This window comes from Hemitrygon akajei, chromosome 21 (assembly GCF_048418815.1).
Source record: "Hemitrygon akajei chromosome 21, sHemAka1.3, whole genome shotgun sequence".
NCBI classification, from domain to species: Eukaryota; Metazoa; Chordata; class Chondrichthyes; order Myliobatiformes; family Dasyatidae; genus Hemitrygon; species Hemitrygon akajei.
Window position 1 is genome coordinate 62559379 of NC_133144.1, and position 18036 is coordinate 62577414.

General features: G+C 39.5%; 1 protein-coding gene across 2 annotated transcripts in view; it reads right to left on the reverse strand.

Annotated features, from left to right (window-relative positions):
• Positions 1 to 348: 348 nt before the first annotated feature.
• parga (poly (ADP-ribose) glycohydrolase a) overlaps positions 349 to 18036 on the reverse strand; it is a 165024-nt gene continuing 147336 nt past the window's right edge. For both annotated transcript variants that reach the window (XM_073025591.1, XM_073025592.1), the window contains exons 16-18: positions 2986 to 3091; positions 1504 to 1632; positions 349 to 1213 (exon numbers count right to left, since the gene is read on the reverse strand). In XM_073025591.1, coding sequence (XP_072881692.1) covers positions 1071 to 1213; positions 1504 to 1632; positions 2986 to 3091 — 378 coding nt within the window. In that variant the 3' untranslated portion in view covers positions 349 to 1070. The remainder of the gene's footprint in view (positions 1214 to 1503; positions 1633 to 2985; positions 3092 to 18036) is intronic.

The following is an 18036-nucleotide window of genomic DNA, read 5'->3' on the forward strand; positions in this document are numbered from 1 at the left end:
TAACCCATACATCTGAATGTGTGAGAAAGAGACCAACGGGATTGCAGGGAGAATGTACAAACTCCTTACAGACGGCGGCGGGAATTGAACCCTAGTCACTGACACTGGTTCAGAAACATCACCTTTCTTTTTCTGGGGGTCCAATGTCTAAAGATAGTTCTTACCCTGAAGCTCTAATTGGGATACTTTCCTGGTTGAGCTCCTGGTCTAAAATTCAATCTAGCAGCATCAGTAGTGCCATATTTCGTAAGGCTGATTAATAATAACGAGCAGGTTTATAGGTATACCTAAATAAAGTGGCCACTGAGTGTGTATGACCAATCCCAGCACACAATGACATAAAGAACCTTGTACTCAACAGAAGATCTTTATTCAGACAACTAAAAAAAATACCTTTTTACACATTGGCCTTTATGGCTGCCACCAATGAGTTAGACAACAACAACATTCCAGAATATTTTCAGCATTGTGCTCCACAGTCTAAAAGAATACACAATTGGTATTTGAAATCTTAGGTATTTTTAAAATAAAATGAAGATGTCCATTTTATTGTTTTGTCTCATGGTGCAAGCCTATGTGCTTGTTCCTTCAATTTGCATCTGACATTCTTTGATGCCAAGGTTAACAAAAGCATGCTAAAAGCATGCTGGGATTTCAACTCTGACTTAAAGCAGAGATTTTTCCCCAAAGAAAAAAGATAATTTGTTTAACCCTTCAGAGTAATTACATTAATATTAATTTATTCAGTAGCTATTTTTATAATAATTGCATAATATGTAGTATATAGAATAAGTATATATTGCGCTGGTTAGCCCATGAGCTAACAGATTCAAACTGTTCTCTCCCTGAAGTTCCACTGTGGCATTGACTGCTATCACCAAAAAGCGCTCATACCAAAAATACTTCAGAAAATATTCACGTCACAATACGGACCGTGGTTTGCAAGAACTGTTACATAAGACGGCCTTGTGTCTTGCAAGTTTTTTTAATATAAGAATGGGCTTCTAATATCAGGATCATGTGGAAGGATAATTGCGATGATGAGTTTAAAGACGGCATTTAAATTGTTGTCATTCATCATCCTCGTCTGTTGAATCCAAATACAAACCTACAGAATCATAAATGAAGTTATAGAGTTTAATGTTTGGTCTTGAAAAAGAACAGGGCCTGCACACTTCACTCCAGTATCGTTCCAGAAGTTTGTATATTTGACCTGGAAAAAATAGAAGAAAGTTAATAGATCAGAATTTCAAAGCTAAAGCAATTTTATCAGAATTTATTCTGCAAATTCCTTGTACAATGAAAAGGAAACCAAGGGAGAGTTTCTGTGATTTAACACTAATATTGTACATTTAACATCACTTTTCAGAATTTAAACTTTTTGCATGCCAAGGAACTGTTATAATGAAACAGAAAAATTTTGCTGTCACTCACAATCTGCAGTTACATGTCTGGGCTGTAAAGGCTGACAATTAAACTATGTTACAAATGAGTTTGGCTTACCAACAGTCTGCTCTTTTTCAATTAGGAACTTGTGCATGTCGTGTATCTCGGTCATTAGTTCTCGGTCCCCGAAGGTGAAGTACACCACATCTCGCCCTGCTTCTGCTGCTGCTATCATCTGCAACAACGCTGCAACAAATTCATTCAACTTTAGTCATCTTTCTTTTGGATTGCAGTTGTAAAACAAGGGACCCATTCCCGATGAAGGATCTGCCCCCAAGCCGTAATTTCATTCTCGCTTTCAAATGCTAACTTTTTATGTACCAGATAGTATTTTAAAGCATAAACATAAAATATTCTGCAGATGCTGGAAATCCAGATCTACACATACAAGACAGTCAGACGGCTTCTACTGAGAGGAATAATCACAGAACCATAGAACATTACAGCAGCCCTTCTTGGCTGTGCCGAACCATTTTTCTGCCTAGTCCCACTGACCTGCACCTGGCCCATATTCCTCCATACACCTCTCATCCATGTACCTGTCCAAGTTTTTCTTAAATGTTAAAAGTCAGCCCACATTTACCACTTATCTGGCAGCATTCAAACTCAGCAGACGAGCAGCTAACACAGGAGAACTGTTTGACTACACCACCACTATTGCTTAAATCAGCAATGAAAAACAACCCTCTTGGATACACTCATTATCAAGCATAGCTTAGTATTGTAATGAGACTCGTGGGACCAGAGATGAACTCTAAAATATCATCACTACTGTCAGACTGCACATATAATGAACACTATTTCTCCATGCTAGCAACTTGAGATATTTAGATGTTTGCTCGATGTGGAGGTGACTTTTGCTTGACCTTCTCTACTGAAGTTGCCAAAGCTAAATCTCTCGCAAAGTAACTCACTGTTATTATTAATATAAGTCAATGAACTAAAGACAATATTCCTCTGCATGAATTTTCTTTAAAACCAAAATGAATAATATTCATCTGTAATTTCAATGTAACTATCAGTTCCTTGCACAAATCATTGCTGTAATACTTGTTTTCATGAAGAAGGATTGGAAATGTATTTGTAAAATGCACAGTGTCCATATATACTTAGTGGCTACTTTATCAGCTACCTCCTGTACCTAATTAAGTGGCCACTGAATGTATGTTTGTGGTCTTCTGCTGCTGTAGCCCATCCATGCCAAGGTTCGACAAGTTTGCATTTAGAGATACTTTTCTGTTCCTCATTGTTGTAATGCATTGTTATTTGAGTTACTGTCACCTTCCTGTCAGCTTGAACACTCTTGGCCATTGTCCTCTGACCTCTCTCATTAGCCACACACTGCTGCTCACTGGACGCCTTTTGTTTGACACACCATTCTTTGTAAAGACTACAGACTGTTTTGCGTGAAAGTCCCTGGAGATATTTTGAAGTACAATGTAAACTTCCACATAAAGGAATAGGATGTATCTCCAAAATATCAGTTTCATGGCACATCTTTTGAATACGTTTTAATAAAAATTACACTTGTTCACTTACATTTTAACCTGGCATCTCCTCCAAAAGCTCCACAACCCCAGTTCCCTGTGGCTATAGCTGAAAGGTTTCGGGGATCAACTTCTGGCCGGACAAACCCACAAAAAGCCTGGAAAATAGTGAATAGCAAAGGCAATATTTAATCTACAAAGCAAACACGAGGAAATCTGCAGATGCTGGAAATTCAAACAACACACACAAAATGCTGGTGGAACACAGCAGGCCAGGCAGCATCTATAGGGAGAAGCACTGTTGATGTTTTGGGCCGAGACGAAGAGACGAATGCTGTGTTCCATTTAATCTACAAAATTGGCAAAAGAGTTATAGCTGGGTGTTAACAGGTTGATCGTTTCTTTATTAGTACGATCTCAAAGGTTACAGGGAGAAGGCAGGAGAATGAGGTTGAAAGAGATAATATATCAGCCATGATTGAATGGTGCAGAATCTCGACCGGTCGAAACACATATTCTGCTTCTATGTCGTAAGCTCTTATGCTGTTTGGTTTGTAATGTAAATTTTTCATTACAAATGTTAACAACCACCAGTATTTCTGCAGTGCAACCAAAAGATGATTACATTGCTCTGAGTTTCTTCAGCTGATAGCAAAGTTTAGTAATTGGTAGACTTGGCTCCTGAATGGTTATTTATTCCAAACCCATTCTTCCCTTGTTGTACTCAGAAAAAGACAGTAACTTTCTCGTTCTACTTACTGAACCCCTGCGGGGAGCATTTGGGATGATAGAAATCACAAGAGCAGGTATTTACACAGCAGCACAGCTGCATTTACAAGACTTGAATGCACACTGGCTTTATGTGCAGATTTTAACAGTCTCAAAGGGTTTCAGCTCTGCAGAAGTCACACTTTGGAAATATGCTTTATTTACTTAGAGTTTTCAATCCTCTTCTTGCTGTTTCATAAACGGCAACAAAGTTATTCCACAGCAAGGTGACTAAAATATTGGCAAATTCATCACCATGGGAGAAATTACATCTAGCTCTTTTATGGAAGGGTGCTAAGATATGATTCTCAGGGTGGCTGCCTTCTTTACAAACTACCCAGATTATATATATCACCATATATGGATTGAAAAACATGCCTTCTCCTTAGCACAGCACACTATATGACAGTGATGAAAGGATAACTGAATTCACAGATCGATGCCAAATGGCACATTTATTCAAAAAAAAATCAAACTAATCAAGCACTGGAGAATCAATACATTCGTACTAAAAAGCTTATTGATTTTTTTTTGTATTGCTACGTGGTCTTCTATATATTTTGTCCTCAGTGTCATCATTAAACATCTAAGGCCTTATATAACATAGAACAGTACAGCTCAGCAACAGCTCCTCTAAATCACAATGTTGTGTTGAACTAATTAAATGCCTAACTGAACTAGTCCCTGCTGCCTACACAATCCTCTGAATAGTCATCTGCCTTTCTTAAATGCCCTTTTCATATTTGCCTGCACCCACCACTCTGTGTGTAAAAACTTGCCCCATACATCTCCTTTGAACTTAGCCCCCTCTTAAAATTAAATGCGTACCCTGAAGTATTAGACACTTTGACCCTGGGAGAAAGATGAGGGCTATCTGCTCTATCTATGCCTCCCATAATCTTAAATTGCTATCAGAATATTCCCACCTTGTTAGAACCTCCTTCTTTAGAAATATAAATTTAATTAAAAACACGAAAAAATCTGCAGATGCTGGACATTCAAAGCAAAACACACATAAGATGCTGGAGGAACTCAGCAGGTCAGATAGCATCAATGGAAATTAATAGACAGTCAACATTTCAACCTGAGACACTTATACAGGGCTGAGAAGGAAGGGGAAAGATGCCAGAATAAAATGGTTGGGGGGCGGGTAGGAGGCTAGGCTAGTTGGGAGGTGATAGGTGATGCCAGGTGATTGGAAAAGGTAAATGGTTGGAGAAGAAAGAATTGAATAGGAGAGGAGAGTGGACCATAGGAGAAAGGGAAGGAGGAGGGATCTCAGAGGGAAGGGATAGGCCGGTGACAAGAGGTAAAAGGACAGAGTTGGAATTGGGAGGGTGGGGGGTAGAATTTGTTTACTGAAAGGAAAAATTGATAATCATGCCATCAAGTAGGAGGGTGCCCAGATGGAATATAAGGTGTTGCACCTCCCCCTGGGGGGGTAGGGGGGCTCATCTTGGCATAAGAGGAGGCCATGGACTGACACACTGGAACGGGAATTTTTTCCTACCACGAGTTCTCTGGAGTCATTTTGGTAGCAGTATACCTCAGGCAAATGTCAATCAGGCTTCAGGTGATCTGAGCAATGGGATCCACACGTACCAAACAGCGCATCCTAATGCCTTCTCCATTGTTTTTGGGAGATTTTGAACAGGCCAGTCTGAAAAAATTCACTAAGCAATTACCATCAACAGATCACTTGCAATACCAGAGGAAACAACACACTGAGAAATACAAAGAGAAGCTTCAGAGGATTGTAAATTTAGTCTGCTCTATTTTGGGTACTATAATTTTATAGTTTTATAATCCAAAACTGGATAATCTCATTATTTACAAAGAGAAAGTCTTGATTACGAGATCTACAGCAAGATGGACTCCATAAGTAGTAAGTTATTGCTATATACCCCAAGAAATTACAACTGAACATGACATCAGTAATTCACATGTTCTTAATTTTTAGTGCTGAAATGTTCTTCAAATGAAGAACTAATTCTTTCATTTAGCAACACACACTCTACTGGTGGGATTTAGTCTACTGAACCAGTGACATACATTTTGCTCATCTTATATAGTTTAAATATCATGCATTAACCAAAGGTTGTTAAAACAGCACACAATCCAAGCCAATGAGAAAAACATCGGCAATAATAGATCATCTTCCAATGGGAGCATCTTTTCATTGAGATATGTAAGTATAATGCAATCTACTTTAAGACCAAACATATCTCTCACAGGAATTAGTTTCATATTTATTTCCCTGCAATTGTACAATGTTATAATAGGTTAGCATCAGTATGTGCTCCAGTCTGACTCAATTACTAAAGAGATCTGTGTAAGTTAATAGCCATCATGAACACAGACAGGGCTTTGTGTGCTGCTGCAATATTTCAGAGTAATTCGATCCAGGTAAGCTCCTTGGCAGCATGTTGTTTTCTAAGCCTACAGAAAATTAGGGTTTTGTACAAAATTAAAAGCACACTATTAAATACATAAAGCCAACATTAACACTAATTTTAACACTGGCAAAAGATTATAGAAATGAAAATATAAAACATTATGACACAGCACAGGCCCTTCGGCCCACGATATTATGCTGACCTTTTAAACCTACTCTCAGATCAATGTAACATTTCCCTCGCTTAGAGCCCTCCATTTTGCTTTAATCCATGAGCATATCTAGTGGTCTCTTAAATGTTCTGAATGTATCTGCCTCTACCACCACCCTTGGCAGCGCATTCCATGCACCAACCATTCCCTGTATAAAACATCGACATCACTCCCTATAATTTCCTCCAATCCCCTTAAAATTATTCCCCCTCATATTAGCCATTTCCGCCCTGCTCCAAAGAGAAAAAAAACTTCTAAGAAATATTGTTAAAACAGAACAAGGGGAGGTGGAGAGAGGAAGGAGAATACAAGTGAGGGGCAAACAGATATTTTCCAGCAAACAAAATGACCATTGAGGCATTTTAGTGTAAGAAATTATTAGAGACAGGTTTTAGTATATTTGTTTATTCGGAGATACAGACCTCTCCAGCCCAACAAACCCCACCGCCAGCAACCCACTTAATCACAGAACAATTTACAATGACCAATTAACGTACTAACTGGTATGTGCGGGAGGAAACCCACACGCTCACGGGAAGGACATACAGATTTCTTAAAGCCAATGTCAGAATGTCAGAATTGAATACTGATCTCCATCACTCCAAGCTGTAATAGCAACGTGCTAAACCTCTAAGTTACCATGGTACCCAAGGTTGTTAAGTTCAAGTTATCAGTTACTTCTCAGCCACTTGTCCTCCTCAGAAAGAGTGCTGAAATGAAAGGTGCTGAAACCAGATTTCGGGAAAGGCTGAAGAGAACCCCAAAGCTCTGTTTATAAGAAAAACCAAGAACTGCTAATATGGAAAATCAGAAAATACTGGAAGCATCTCAGGAGAAAGAAATATAGTTAACATGTTAAATTGATGATCATTGATTAAAATGATGATGCCCGTCCTGATGAGTACTCCAAGCATTTTCAGTTTTTGTTTTGGTAACAATGAATATAAATTATTAATCTAATCAATATCCAGGAAATCTTTCTAATGTTGCAGACATTTTTAACCTTTCCCTGTAGCTCCCATCTGCTTTAAGAAGACCACAAACATCCCAGTATGCATGAAAAACAAGATAATGTGCCTTAATGACTACCCCCCTCCCCAATGGCTCTGACATCTATCATCATGAAGTGGTTTGAGAGGCTGGTTATGGCACATATTAACTCCAGCTTTCCAGAGAACCTCGATCCAAAGCAATTTGCTTACCACCGAATCAGATCTCCTGTGACCTACACTCATCTCTGGAGCATCTGGGCAGCAAACGTAACTACATCAGACTATCATTTATTGACCAGTGCTATTATCCCATACAGACTCATCACCAAACTCTGGACTTTGGGAGTAAACACTTCCCTCTGCAACTGGATCCTCGATTTTCTGCTAAGAGACAACAATCAGTAGGGATAGGCAGCAACATCTCCATGACTGTTCCGAACACTGGTGCTCCAACAAGGTTGCATTCATAGCCTCCTGTCTACTCCCTGTACACACACGACTGCATGGCCAGACTCTGCTCCAACTCCATCTGCAAGTTGGCAGATGATACCACTGTAATGGGCCATATCATAAATAACAATGAGTCAAGAGCACAGCAAAGAGATAGAGAGCTTTATGACATGGTGTCACAACAACAAACTTTTCCTCAATGTCAACAAAAGAACTGGTCACTTACATTGGGGGGTGGGAGGGAGAAGAGGGTGCATGTGCTCCTGTCTACAGTAACAGAACTGAAGTTGAGAGGGCTGGGAGCTTCAGGATCCTAGGTGTGAACATCAACAATAGCCTGTCCTGATCCAACCACATTCACATCATGATGAGAAAGCTCACTTCATCAGGATGCTAAAGAAACTCAGAATCAGAATCAGGTTTACTATCACTGGCATATCGTGAAATTGGTTAAATTAGCAGCAGCAGTACAATTCAATACATGGTAATATAAAGAAAGAAAAAAAGTAGAAGTATATATATGTATATTACATAGATTAAAAATAGTGCAAAAACAGCAGTAACATATATTTAAAAAATGAGGTAGTGTACATGGGTTCAATGTCCATTTAGGAATCGTATGGCAGAGGGGAAGAAGCTGTTCCTGAATCAGTGAATGTGTGCCTTCAGGCTTCTGTACCTCCTTCCTGACAGAAACAATGAGAAGAGGGCACATCTTGGGTGATGGGGATCCTCATAATGGATGTCACCTTTCTGAGGTATCACTCCTTGAAGATGTCTTGGATAACAGAGGCTAGTACCTAGGAAGGAGCTGACTAATTTTACAACTTTCTGTAGCTTCTTTCTATCCTGTACAGTAGCTTCCCTATACCAGACAGTGATGCAGCCTGTCAGAATGTTCTCCACGGTATATCTATGGAAGTTTGAGTGTTTTAGGTAACAAACCAAATCTCTTCAAACTCTTTAATGAAATACAGCAGGGGGGTGGAGGGGAGAAGGGAAAGATGTGTTTGGTAGTGGGATCCCGTTGGAGGTGGCGGAAGTTACGGAGAATTATACGTTGGACCTGGAGACTGGTGGGGTGGCAGGTGAGGACAAGGGGAACCCTATCCCCAGTGGGGTGGCGGGCGGATGGGGTTAGGGCAGACGTGTGGGAAATGGGAGAGATACATTTGAGAGCAGAGTTGATGGTGGAAGAAGGGAAGTCCCTTTGTTTAAAAAAAAGGAAGACATCTCCTTCGTCCTGGAATGAAAAGCCTCATCCTGAGCAGATGCAGCGGAGACGGAGGAATTGCGAGAAGGGGTTAGTATTTTTGCAAGAGACAGGGTGGGAAGAGGAATAGTCCAGGTAGCTGTGAGAGTCAGTGGGCTTATAGTAGATATCAGTACATAAGCCATCTCCAGAGATGGAGACAGAAAGATCAAGAAAGGGGAGGGAGGTGTCGGAAATGGACCAGGTAAATTTGAGGGCGGGGTGAAAATTGGAGGCAAAGTTGATAAAGTCAACAAGCTCAGCATGCGTGCAGGAGGCAGCGCCAATGCAGTCATTGATATAGCAAAGGAAAAGAGGGGGATGGATACCCGTATAGGCTTGGAACACAAAGCCAACAAAAAGGCAGGCATAGCTGGGACACATGCAGGTGCCCATGGTTACACCTTTGGTTTGGAGGAAGTGGGAGGAGCCACTCTCCCCTCCCCCTTTCTTCCTAGGCCTCCCGTCCCATGATCCTTTCCCTTCTCCAGCTCCGTATCCCTTTTACCAATCACCTTTCCAGCTCTCAGCTTCACCCCCCCCCCCCCCGGTCTTCTCCTATCATTTTGCATTTCCCCCTCCCCCTCCTACTTTCAAATCTCTTACTACCTTTCCTTTCAGTTAGTCCTGACGAAGGGTGTCGGCCCAAAACGTTGACAGTGCTTCATCCTATAGATGCTGCCTGGCCTGCTGTGTTCCACTAGCATTTTGTGTGTGTTGCTTGAATTTCCAGTATCTGCAGATTTCCTCGTGTTTGCTTTTTAAACTCACTGGATGTTTTTTGTTTCTCGCACTATTATCTATAAACTCTAGACTGTTGTGTGTGAAAATAACAGGAAATCAGCAGCTTCTGAGATACTCAAACTACCCCATCTGGCACCAATAGTTATTCCACGTTCAAAGTCACTTAGATCACATTTCTTCCGCATTCTGATGCTTGGTCTGAACAATAACTGAACCTCTTGACCATGTTTGCATGGGTTTTAACGTAATGAGTTACTGCCACATGTTGGCTGATTAGATATTTGCATTAATGAGCAGGTGTACAGATGTATCTAATAAAGTGGCCACATATATACACGTGCAAAGACACACATACACTCGCACCCCATATACATTCGCATACACACATCAATATACATTCACACTTATTACTATAATTCAATTTTTATTATGTATTGCAATGTACTGTTACCACATAATATTAAACCTAATTCTTATTCTGAAGGCCGCCATGGTCAAAGAATGATATGGGGGCTTTAATATGCACCTGACATGCCTTAATGAGGAAACAGGGTGCGGTTTTAATGTGTCATCCACAGGAAAGAAATTATTAGGTGATTGTCTTCCCAAAACATTTCCATGTGAGGTCACTTTGAAGTACTAAAATTAAGAACAAAGGGAGACACTGTATATAAGGAACCCATCTCGCAGCAATTCAACTAATTTATGCAGCAGTTATGAGACTAAATTTACAAAAAGAGAGATGACTGACAGTTCTTTGATCATTTCAACACAGGAACAGTTTGCTGGTGAGACAGTTGTAGGTATTTTCACCACATTCCCTTGCTAATTCAAATTAAGGTATTAACTGATGCGTTAAATTGGGTAAAGTATTTCAGACAATATGTATTTCATAATAATGTAAGATAAAGCATCACCCGATGATGAGCCGACATCAGAAGAAATTTAGCACTGTTGATTTAGAGGTCTAAATGATTTGCATGCAAGGGGAATAGTAACTTATTGACAAACACAGAGTGAGAAATTAAAAGCATTCCTTTGAAACTACCAGACTCAGCCCAGGTCTTTCTGACCAGTCGGGTTCGTGTTGAAATGAATTAATGGCTGCATATCAACCCGACAGAGACTGCTGAGCTCCAATGTTCTGAAAAATCGTCATGATTTACTAAACCCAGGTTTACATTAATGGAATGCAAAATCTACAGGCTCAGCGCCTCACTAACCTGATGAAATACTGACAAATAATTTATAAAAATTGTGAACAAATCTTAGTTACTTTATTCACAAGTGAGACAGTAATTCATAAACCTATCTTGATACAAATGAAAATACTCCTTATATAACTGAACAATTTGTCAACAAAAACTGCGATGGGGTGCTAATTCAGTTTTCCAATTAAAGTGCCACTAAATTTTACTCCAATCATTTATTCTGCATTTGGACCTCATTTTCACCAAAAAGGGGTATGATATTTCTCTTTGTTACTTGGATCACTGCCAAATCTCTAGAAGCTCAAAATGAAATTAAACTTTTTTTATTTTATGGATCCCACATACCTGGATCTTCAATATTTCACTGTCTACACAGATGAATGAGATTCAGCATTTTGTACCGTCGGGGACTTCTCATTCAGATAAACATCTACAATATGATCTCAATAAATTCAACAGGAGCACACTGTGGTATTATCTTCCTGATATATCAAACAAATTGAGCATACTAGCAACATCTAAGCTATTACAAGTGGTTAGCATTGCTGATTTTATTGTTCCAAATAGTTCCTATCAAGGTACATATACAATAGACAACCTTGAGATTCATTTTCTTGTAGACACCCACTGAAAAACAAAGAAATAAAATAGAATCCATGAAAAACCACACACAAAGGCAGGCAAACAAGCCAGTATTTTGTGTGTATTAAAGACAGGCAAATGCCACTTCCATTTCCTAGACATCTACACACACCCCATCTTCTCGATATCTTAACAGGAATAGAGTTCCTCTTGTCCTCACCTAACACCCCATGAGCCTTCACATCCAACACATCAATTTCTGTAGCTTCCCCCATCTTGAATGGGACCCTACTATCAAACCCTTCTTTTAACACCCCTCCCCCTGCTGACTCTCCGCTTTCTATAGGGATCCATGAAGTTTTCTTCTTCATTATCAACAATATGGCCAATTTTTACATTATATGTAATCTTCTTCCTTGTTGTGGTTTGAAGGCTTGTGTGCCTCAATGATCTGGAGAGCTAGGTTGGCTGGAGTCAGGATAGCTCAGGATCACATATGCCAAACAGGTCAAAGAGCAGAGGCCTGTCTAAGAGTGGTCCACCAGTCCTCCAGTTTAAGGGTTCAGCTCAGGGGCTAACAACCCTGATTGGTGAAACAGAATTGTTATGGAAACAGCAATGAAGAATCCTTTCACATCTAAGTGTAATGTTATTTCTGAGTCTCCACCCGGAACTTGCATGATTGGCAGTTGTGAAAACTGAGAGGAAGTTACCAACACAATGAAGGAAGCCCTGAACACCTCCAGAACGGAGGATCTTCACTGCTGCCCTAAACGCCAGCGGTGTAAGGGGCAGTAGAGTGAAGAGCAATCTTCTTAATGTAGCCCTACATTTAACCATTAACAGGGATCACAAAAAAAGAGCGAGCTTTGTGGAACCTCACTAGTGATCACTTTTGTGTCACAAAACTCCCTCCAGCGTGATTTCCTGCCACTGAGCCAATTTTGGATGAAATTTGTCACTGATTCCATGCTTTCTCCTTTTCTGACCAGCCTTTCACACACAACCTTGACAAAAGCCTTACTAAAGTCTGTAGAACCCACTTCAAAAATGCACCCTCTTCACTATCTCCAAGAGTTCAATCAACTTAGTCAGACATGATTTTCCTATATCAATTCCATGCTGACTGTACCTGATCAAATCAGTCTCTTTCCAAATGAAGCTTAATTCTGGAATCTACTTGGAGTCAATCTGCACCACTGAAATTAAATTAAATAGTCTGCATTATTTTAATAAACAGGAAGACATTAAAAAAAATTGTTCAGTGCTAATTGTCATCTAATATTCTGGCAGCATTCCTGTAACCAGAGAGGAATGAAAATTGAAGTCAAAGCCTCTGCAATTTCTGCCTTTGTTTCTTTCAACCATTTGGAACACATCGTACTTGGTAACTCATCTATATTCAAAAACTGAAATTCTCCATACTAAAGTCTTCTTAAAATATGTTTCTCCCGTGCCATATTTCACACTCATCCACCTGAATTACATCAGCATTCTCTCATTCTTGTCAAAAGATAATCTCAAAATATTCACCAAGAACCTTATCCACATCCTCCATCTTCTCAAGGGTGATCTTTAAGTCCTTAATGAGAATCAGATTTATTATCACTGATATATGTCATGAACTTTGTTGATTTGCAGCAGTGGTACAGTGAAATACATATTTTAATATACAAAAAAAAGTAATGCAAAAATAGAACAAAAAAAAGTGAAGCAGTACTCATCAGTTCATTGTCCGTTCAGAAATCTGATGACAGAGGGGAAGAAGCTGTTCCTAAAATGTTAAGTTTGTGTCTTCAGGCTCCTGTACCTCCTCTCTGTTGTCAGTAATGAGAAGAGGGCATGGCCTGGATGGTGGGGGTCTTTAAGGATGGATGACGCCTTTTTGAAGCACCCCCTTGTAAAGATGTCCTCAATGGTGGGGAGGTCTAGTGCCCATGATAGAGCTGCCTGCATTCACAATCCTCTGCAGTATCTTCCATTTCTGTGTAGTGGCTCCTCCATACTAGGCAGTGGTGCAACCAGTCAGAATGCTCTCCACAGTACATCCGTAGAAACTTGCTAGTCTTTGGTGACATATCAAATCTCCTCAAACTCTTAATGAAATATAGATGCTGCATGCCTTTTTTGCAATTGCATCAGTACCTTGGGCCCAGGATGGATCTTCAGAGATGTGGACAACCAAGAACTTAAAACTGCTCACACTTACCATCCTTTCCAAGGTTGCTGCACTCCTTAATAAGCCCTACTCTTTCCAGTCATTTTCTTATTCTTTATGCACTAAGGAAATAGCTTTGGATTTTTTGCTACAGGTTCTGTAGTTATCATCCTGCAAAAAAACTCTTCATAATTTGATTCTTTAGAGCACTGTATTGATTGACTGAAAGTACGTGGAAGATATGGTTCCAATTAAGAATAACAGCTTGTTACAGTAACAGTGGGAAGGGTAGGGAACAATTAAAATTCCAAAGGAACATTGGAGAATTTTGTTTAAAGAACAGTATGTTGGCAAGGGAAATAATTTACTACTCCAGGGAGCTCAAAACCTAATTTTCACTTCTGGGACTTTTTAATGTGTATCTATTGTTTTCATGAGAAATATTGCAGCACAAAGTCAAGAGATCTGCAGAACTAGAAATAAGCCAGGTAATGTATCCTGATAACAATTAATAGTACCATGATGATTGCTCCAAGGGTGATTTTTTTTGTTCAAAATTAACGATGATGATTGCTTCAAGGATGATTCTTTTATGTTTTAAACCTGCTGTGGCGACCCACTTTCTACGCAGGCAAACCGGCTCACAAAATGGTGCGCGCGTCGGCAGAGAGGCCAGCCCCAAAATGGCGCTGGGCCTTCTTCTTCACCAGCAAGGGGAGAAAGCCTGCACGCGGGAAGAGACTTTTGTAATGCACCTTTGACGTCATTTCCGCCCGGAGAGGGTGGGAACGGAACTGCGTAAAAGTCAGTGCCACAAAGTTTGAATAAACTAGTCTGGAGTGCAACTTACAGACTGTCTGTCGTTATTTCTAGCTCTGTGTGTAGCGCATCGCTACACTGCTACCTTTTAAATATAACAGTGGGTTGAATATCTGTGGAACTCATTACCATATTCGAGGTGGAGGCCAAGTGATTACAGTAGATATATTTAAAATGGAGGCTGATAGATTCTTGTTTAGAGAGGACATCAAGGTTATGGGAAGAAGGCAGGAGAATGGGGTCGAGCAGGATAATAAATCAACTATGATGGAATGGCAGAGCAGACTTGCTGGGCCACAGACCTAAATCTACTCCTATGTCTTATGGTCTTACAAAAGACAGTAGATCAATACAAACAAAATGGAAAGAAGGACATGGAATGGAAAACAAAACCCAAGTGTTTGCTGTGGTACAACACTCCTCCGTTAAATCCATGTAACTAGTAACTAATGATCTTGAAAAAGTTCTGGAAATCTAAATATAGAAATAATTCTACCATGAAATTTTTTGCATCACTTGCTACACTGATGGAAATCTGGTATTCAAGTAGCAACTTGTACAATAGTATTCGTAAACTTAATCTTAGCTGTCAAGAAACCAGTCAGCAAGGTCATTATGAAATCTGTATGATCAGCCATCGTTAACAATCTTCAATTAAATGACAGTGATTGAATACCTTCAATATCATTAAGGCTTCATTAAAAAAATCTATTTACTTTCCACCCATTTTAAATGCAAACAAAAAAGAAATTTTTTAAAAACCTCCTGCTAAGTAAAGACAACCACGGTACCAAAGCTGATAGCCCGACACTATTATAGCTTGAGCCTTGGCACTTGGAGTTCAATTCCAGCTGCTGCCTGTAAGGAGTTGTACATTCTCCCTGTGAACTGAATGGATTTTCTCCAAGTGTTCCACTTTGCTCCCACAGTCCTAAAGTACTGGTTAATAGGTTAAGTGTAAATTGTCCTGTGATTAGCCTAGTGCTAAACAGGTGTGTTGCTGGGTGGTGAGGCCTGTTAGGCCAGAAGGGCCTGTTCTGTGCTGTACCTCTGTTAAAAAATTAAGTAAATAATAAAAATTTTGGAAGATTGGTGTTCACAGGAATACTGTTCTAAACACACAATTGGAAAAAGTGTTCCACAGAGGTGAAAAGACAGTTACAGTTTTGTAGAATTGTTACTTCTCATAGTTCAGGTAAAGACCTGCCAACCAGAAACACTGCAGCAAAAAAACATGTCAACACCCCCCTCTCTGGGAAAGAGTAGCTCCTTTTGGAACAGTGCTCACACAGTATATTTTCTGCCTGTAGAGTTGCAGCTAGTTAGACGTGCAATTATATTTTTATCCTTGCATGTTCTTCTCTTACTTATTATGACTGTCAATCCACACTTCAGAGGAGCAGAACTCCCAAGGAATTTGAGAATCTTTGCAATTCACTATGTTGTTTGAGAGGATAACAGGAAATCTGGCTGAATGGAGCTTGTATTTCATTAGCAATTGCTATGTATGGAAGGACTGGGTTATTTTAATTAAACATTTGGCAGCAATTAGAAGATATTTCCAATTAAATGCATCATATTGCATGGTATAGCTATGAGTAAGAAGAACATTTTAAAGTAAGAAATTTAAGATAATTAAGAAAAATGCCATACTTTAATCCTACTTCAGAAGGTAATGTTACTACATGCAGGCTGTCATAAAACTGAGAACAGGAGATATGAATTGGAACTAATTATGAGATCTAGAACTAGTTTATTTTGCATTTCTTGCATTTTAACAGTAACTGCACTTCAAAGTAATGCATTCATTGTGATGCTTTCTAATTCATTGCAGTAGAGTAGCATAGTGGTTAATGTAACATCATAGCATCAGGTGTAAGTTTGGGGTTCAATTCCTGTTGCTGTTTGTAAGCAGTTTCTACCTTCTCCCCGTGACCACGTGGCATTTATCCCAAATTCCAAGGACAAATGAGCTATTTTTACTGTGCCCATGATCTGTTCTTTTTATCAATTATGGTATTGTCTGCACTGTTGTAACTATATGTTAACTATAACTATATGTAACTATGTGGTTTTGTGTAGGTCTTGAAGCTTTAGTTTTTGGTTTGCTGGGTGGTAGAGTTGGTCTCCTGACTTGGTGTGTCTGGGTAGTCTTGTTTTGTCTGGTGGATTTGGAGGTCCTTTCTGGGGAATGTGCTAAGATGGTAGCGCAATATTAATATGCAGCAGCCTCTCCGGAATCTGGATTTGGGGATTACCAAACATTATGTGGATTTTCTGGTGTAGTCTGTTTTGACGTGTGCTTTTGTGATATCATTCTGGAGAATGTTGTCTCATTTTTTAACTGCACTGCATTTGTGGTTTCTAAATGACAATAAACTGAAACTGAAACTGAACTGAACTGAGTTAGGGTTAGTAAGTTCTGGGCGTGCTATATTGGCACCAGAAGCAGTGCAACTCTTGCAAGCCCCCCCCCCCCCCTTCACTTCTGGTACCTACAGAACAAAAATTTTAGATATACACACTAGAAACATTACCCATCTTTAAATCATTAGAATTGTTTTCCAGGAAAGGCTTAGATTGAATGGATGTGGAGAGGATGTTTTCCCTAGTGGGAGAGTCTCAGACCAGAGGACACAGTCTCAAAATAGAAGAAGAATGTCCCTGAGGAGGAATTTCTTTAGCAAGAGGGTGGTGAATCTGTGCAATTTTTGCCACAGATGTCTGTGGAAGTCAAGTCACTGGGTACATTTAAAGTGGAGGTTGATAGGTTCTTGATTAGTAAGGACCTAAAAGGTTATGGGGAGATGGCAGGAGAATGGGGTTGAGAGGGATAATAAATGGCGGAGCAGACTCGATGGCCTAACTTGCTTCTAAGTCCTATGGCCTTTTGATCATAAACTTCATAGTGCTGCATTTGGAGAAATATAATAGAATGCTTTTCTAGGTGTCTTCTAACAATTCATGACAAAGAAACAAAATACTCAACAGCAGAATGAGGTGAAACCTCATGTGGATATCACCTATTATATATTCCAGGTAAATTTAACTAGAGTTGTACAAGTTAACATTACAGTAAAGCTCATTTGACATCTCCCTGACATTATTGTGACAACTGCAATATATTTAAGAGAATGTAGCTTCAAATTTCCATTTTGATGGAAGAGGAAATTGAATTGAAGAGTGTACCCGATATATTTTTTTCCAATCATTTCTGAATCAAGTGAAGCAGGCAGGCTAGTTCAGATTGTGCATCATAGAAAATCGAAAATGAAGCAACACTATCTTCATAATTGCTAAAATATAACCTCTTTTCCCAGTGATGAGCAGAACATGCCATTAAATACAAGTTACATCTTCATTTCTCTTGGCATGTAAGCAAATTACATGGAGCATTTGGAATACGGAGGACATGAAGCATTTGGCTGTCTGATTGGGCAGATTATTGGAATGATGTAATTCTCCCATCTTAAGATTCCCAACATACGCAGGCATGGAGTAATGATGATATTCTAATTGG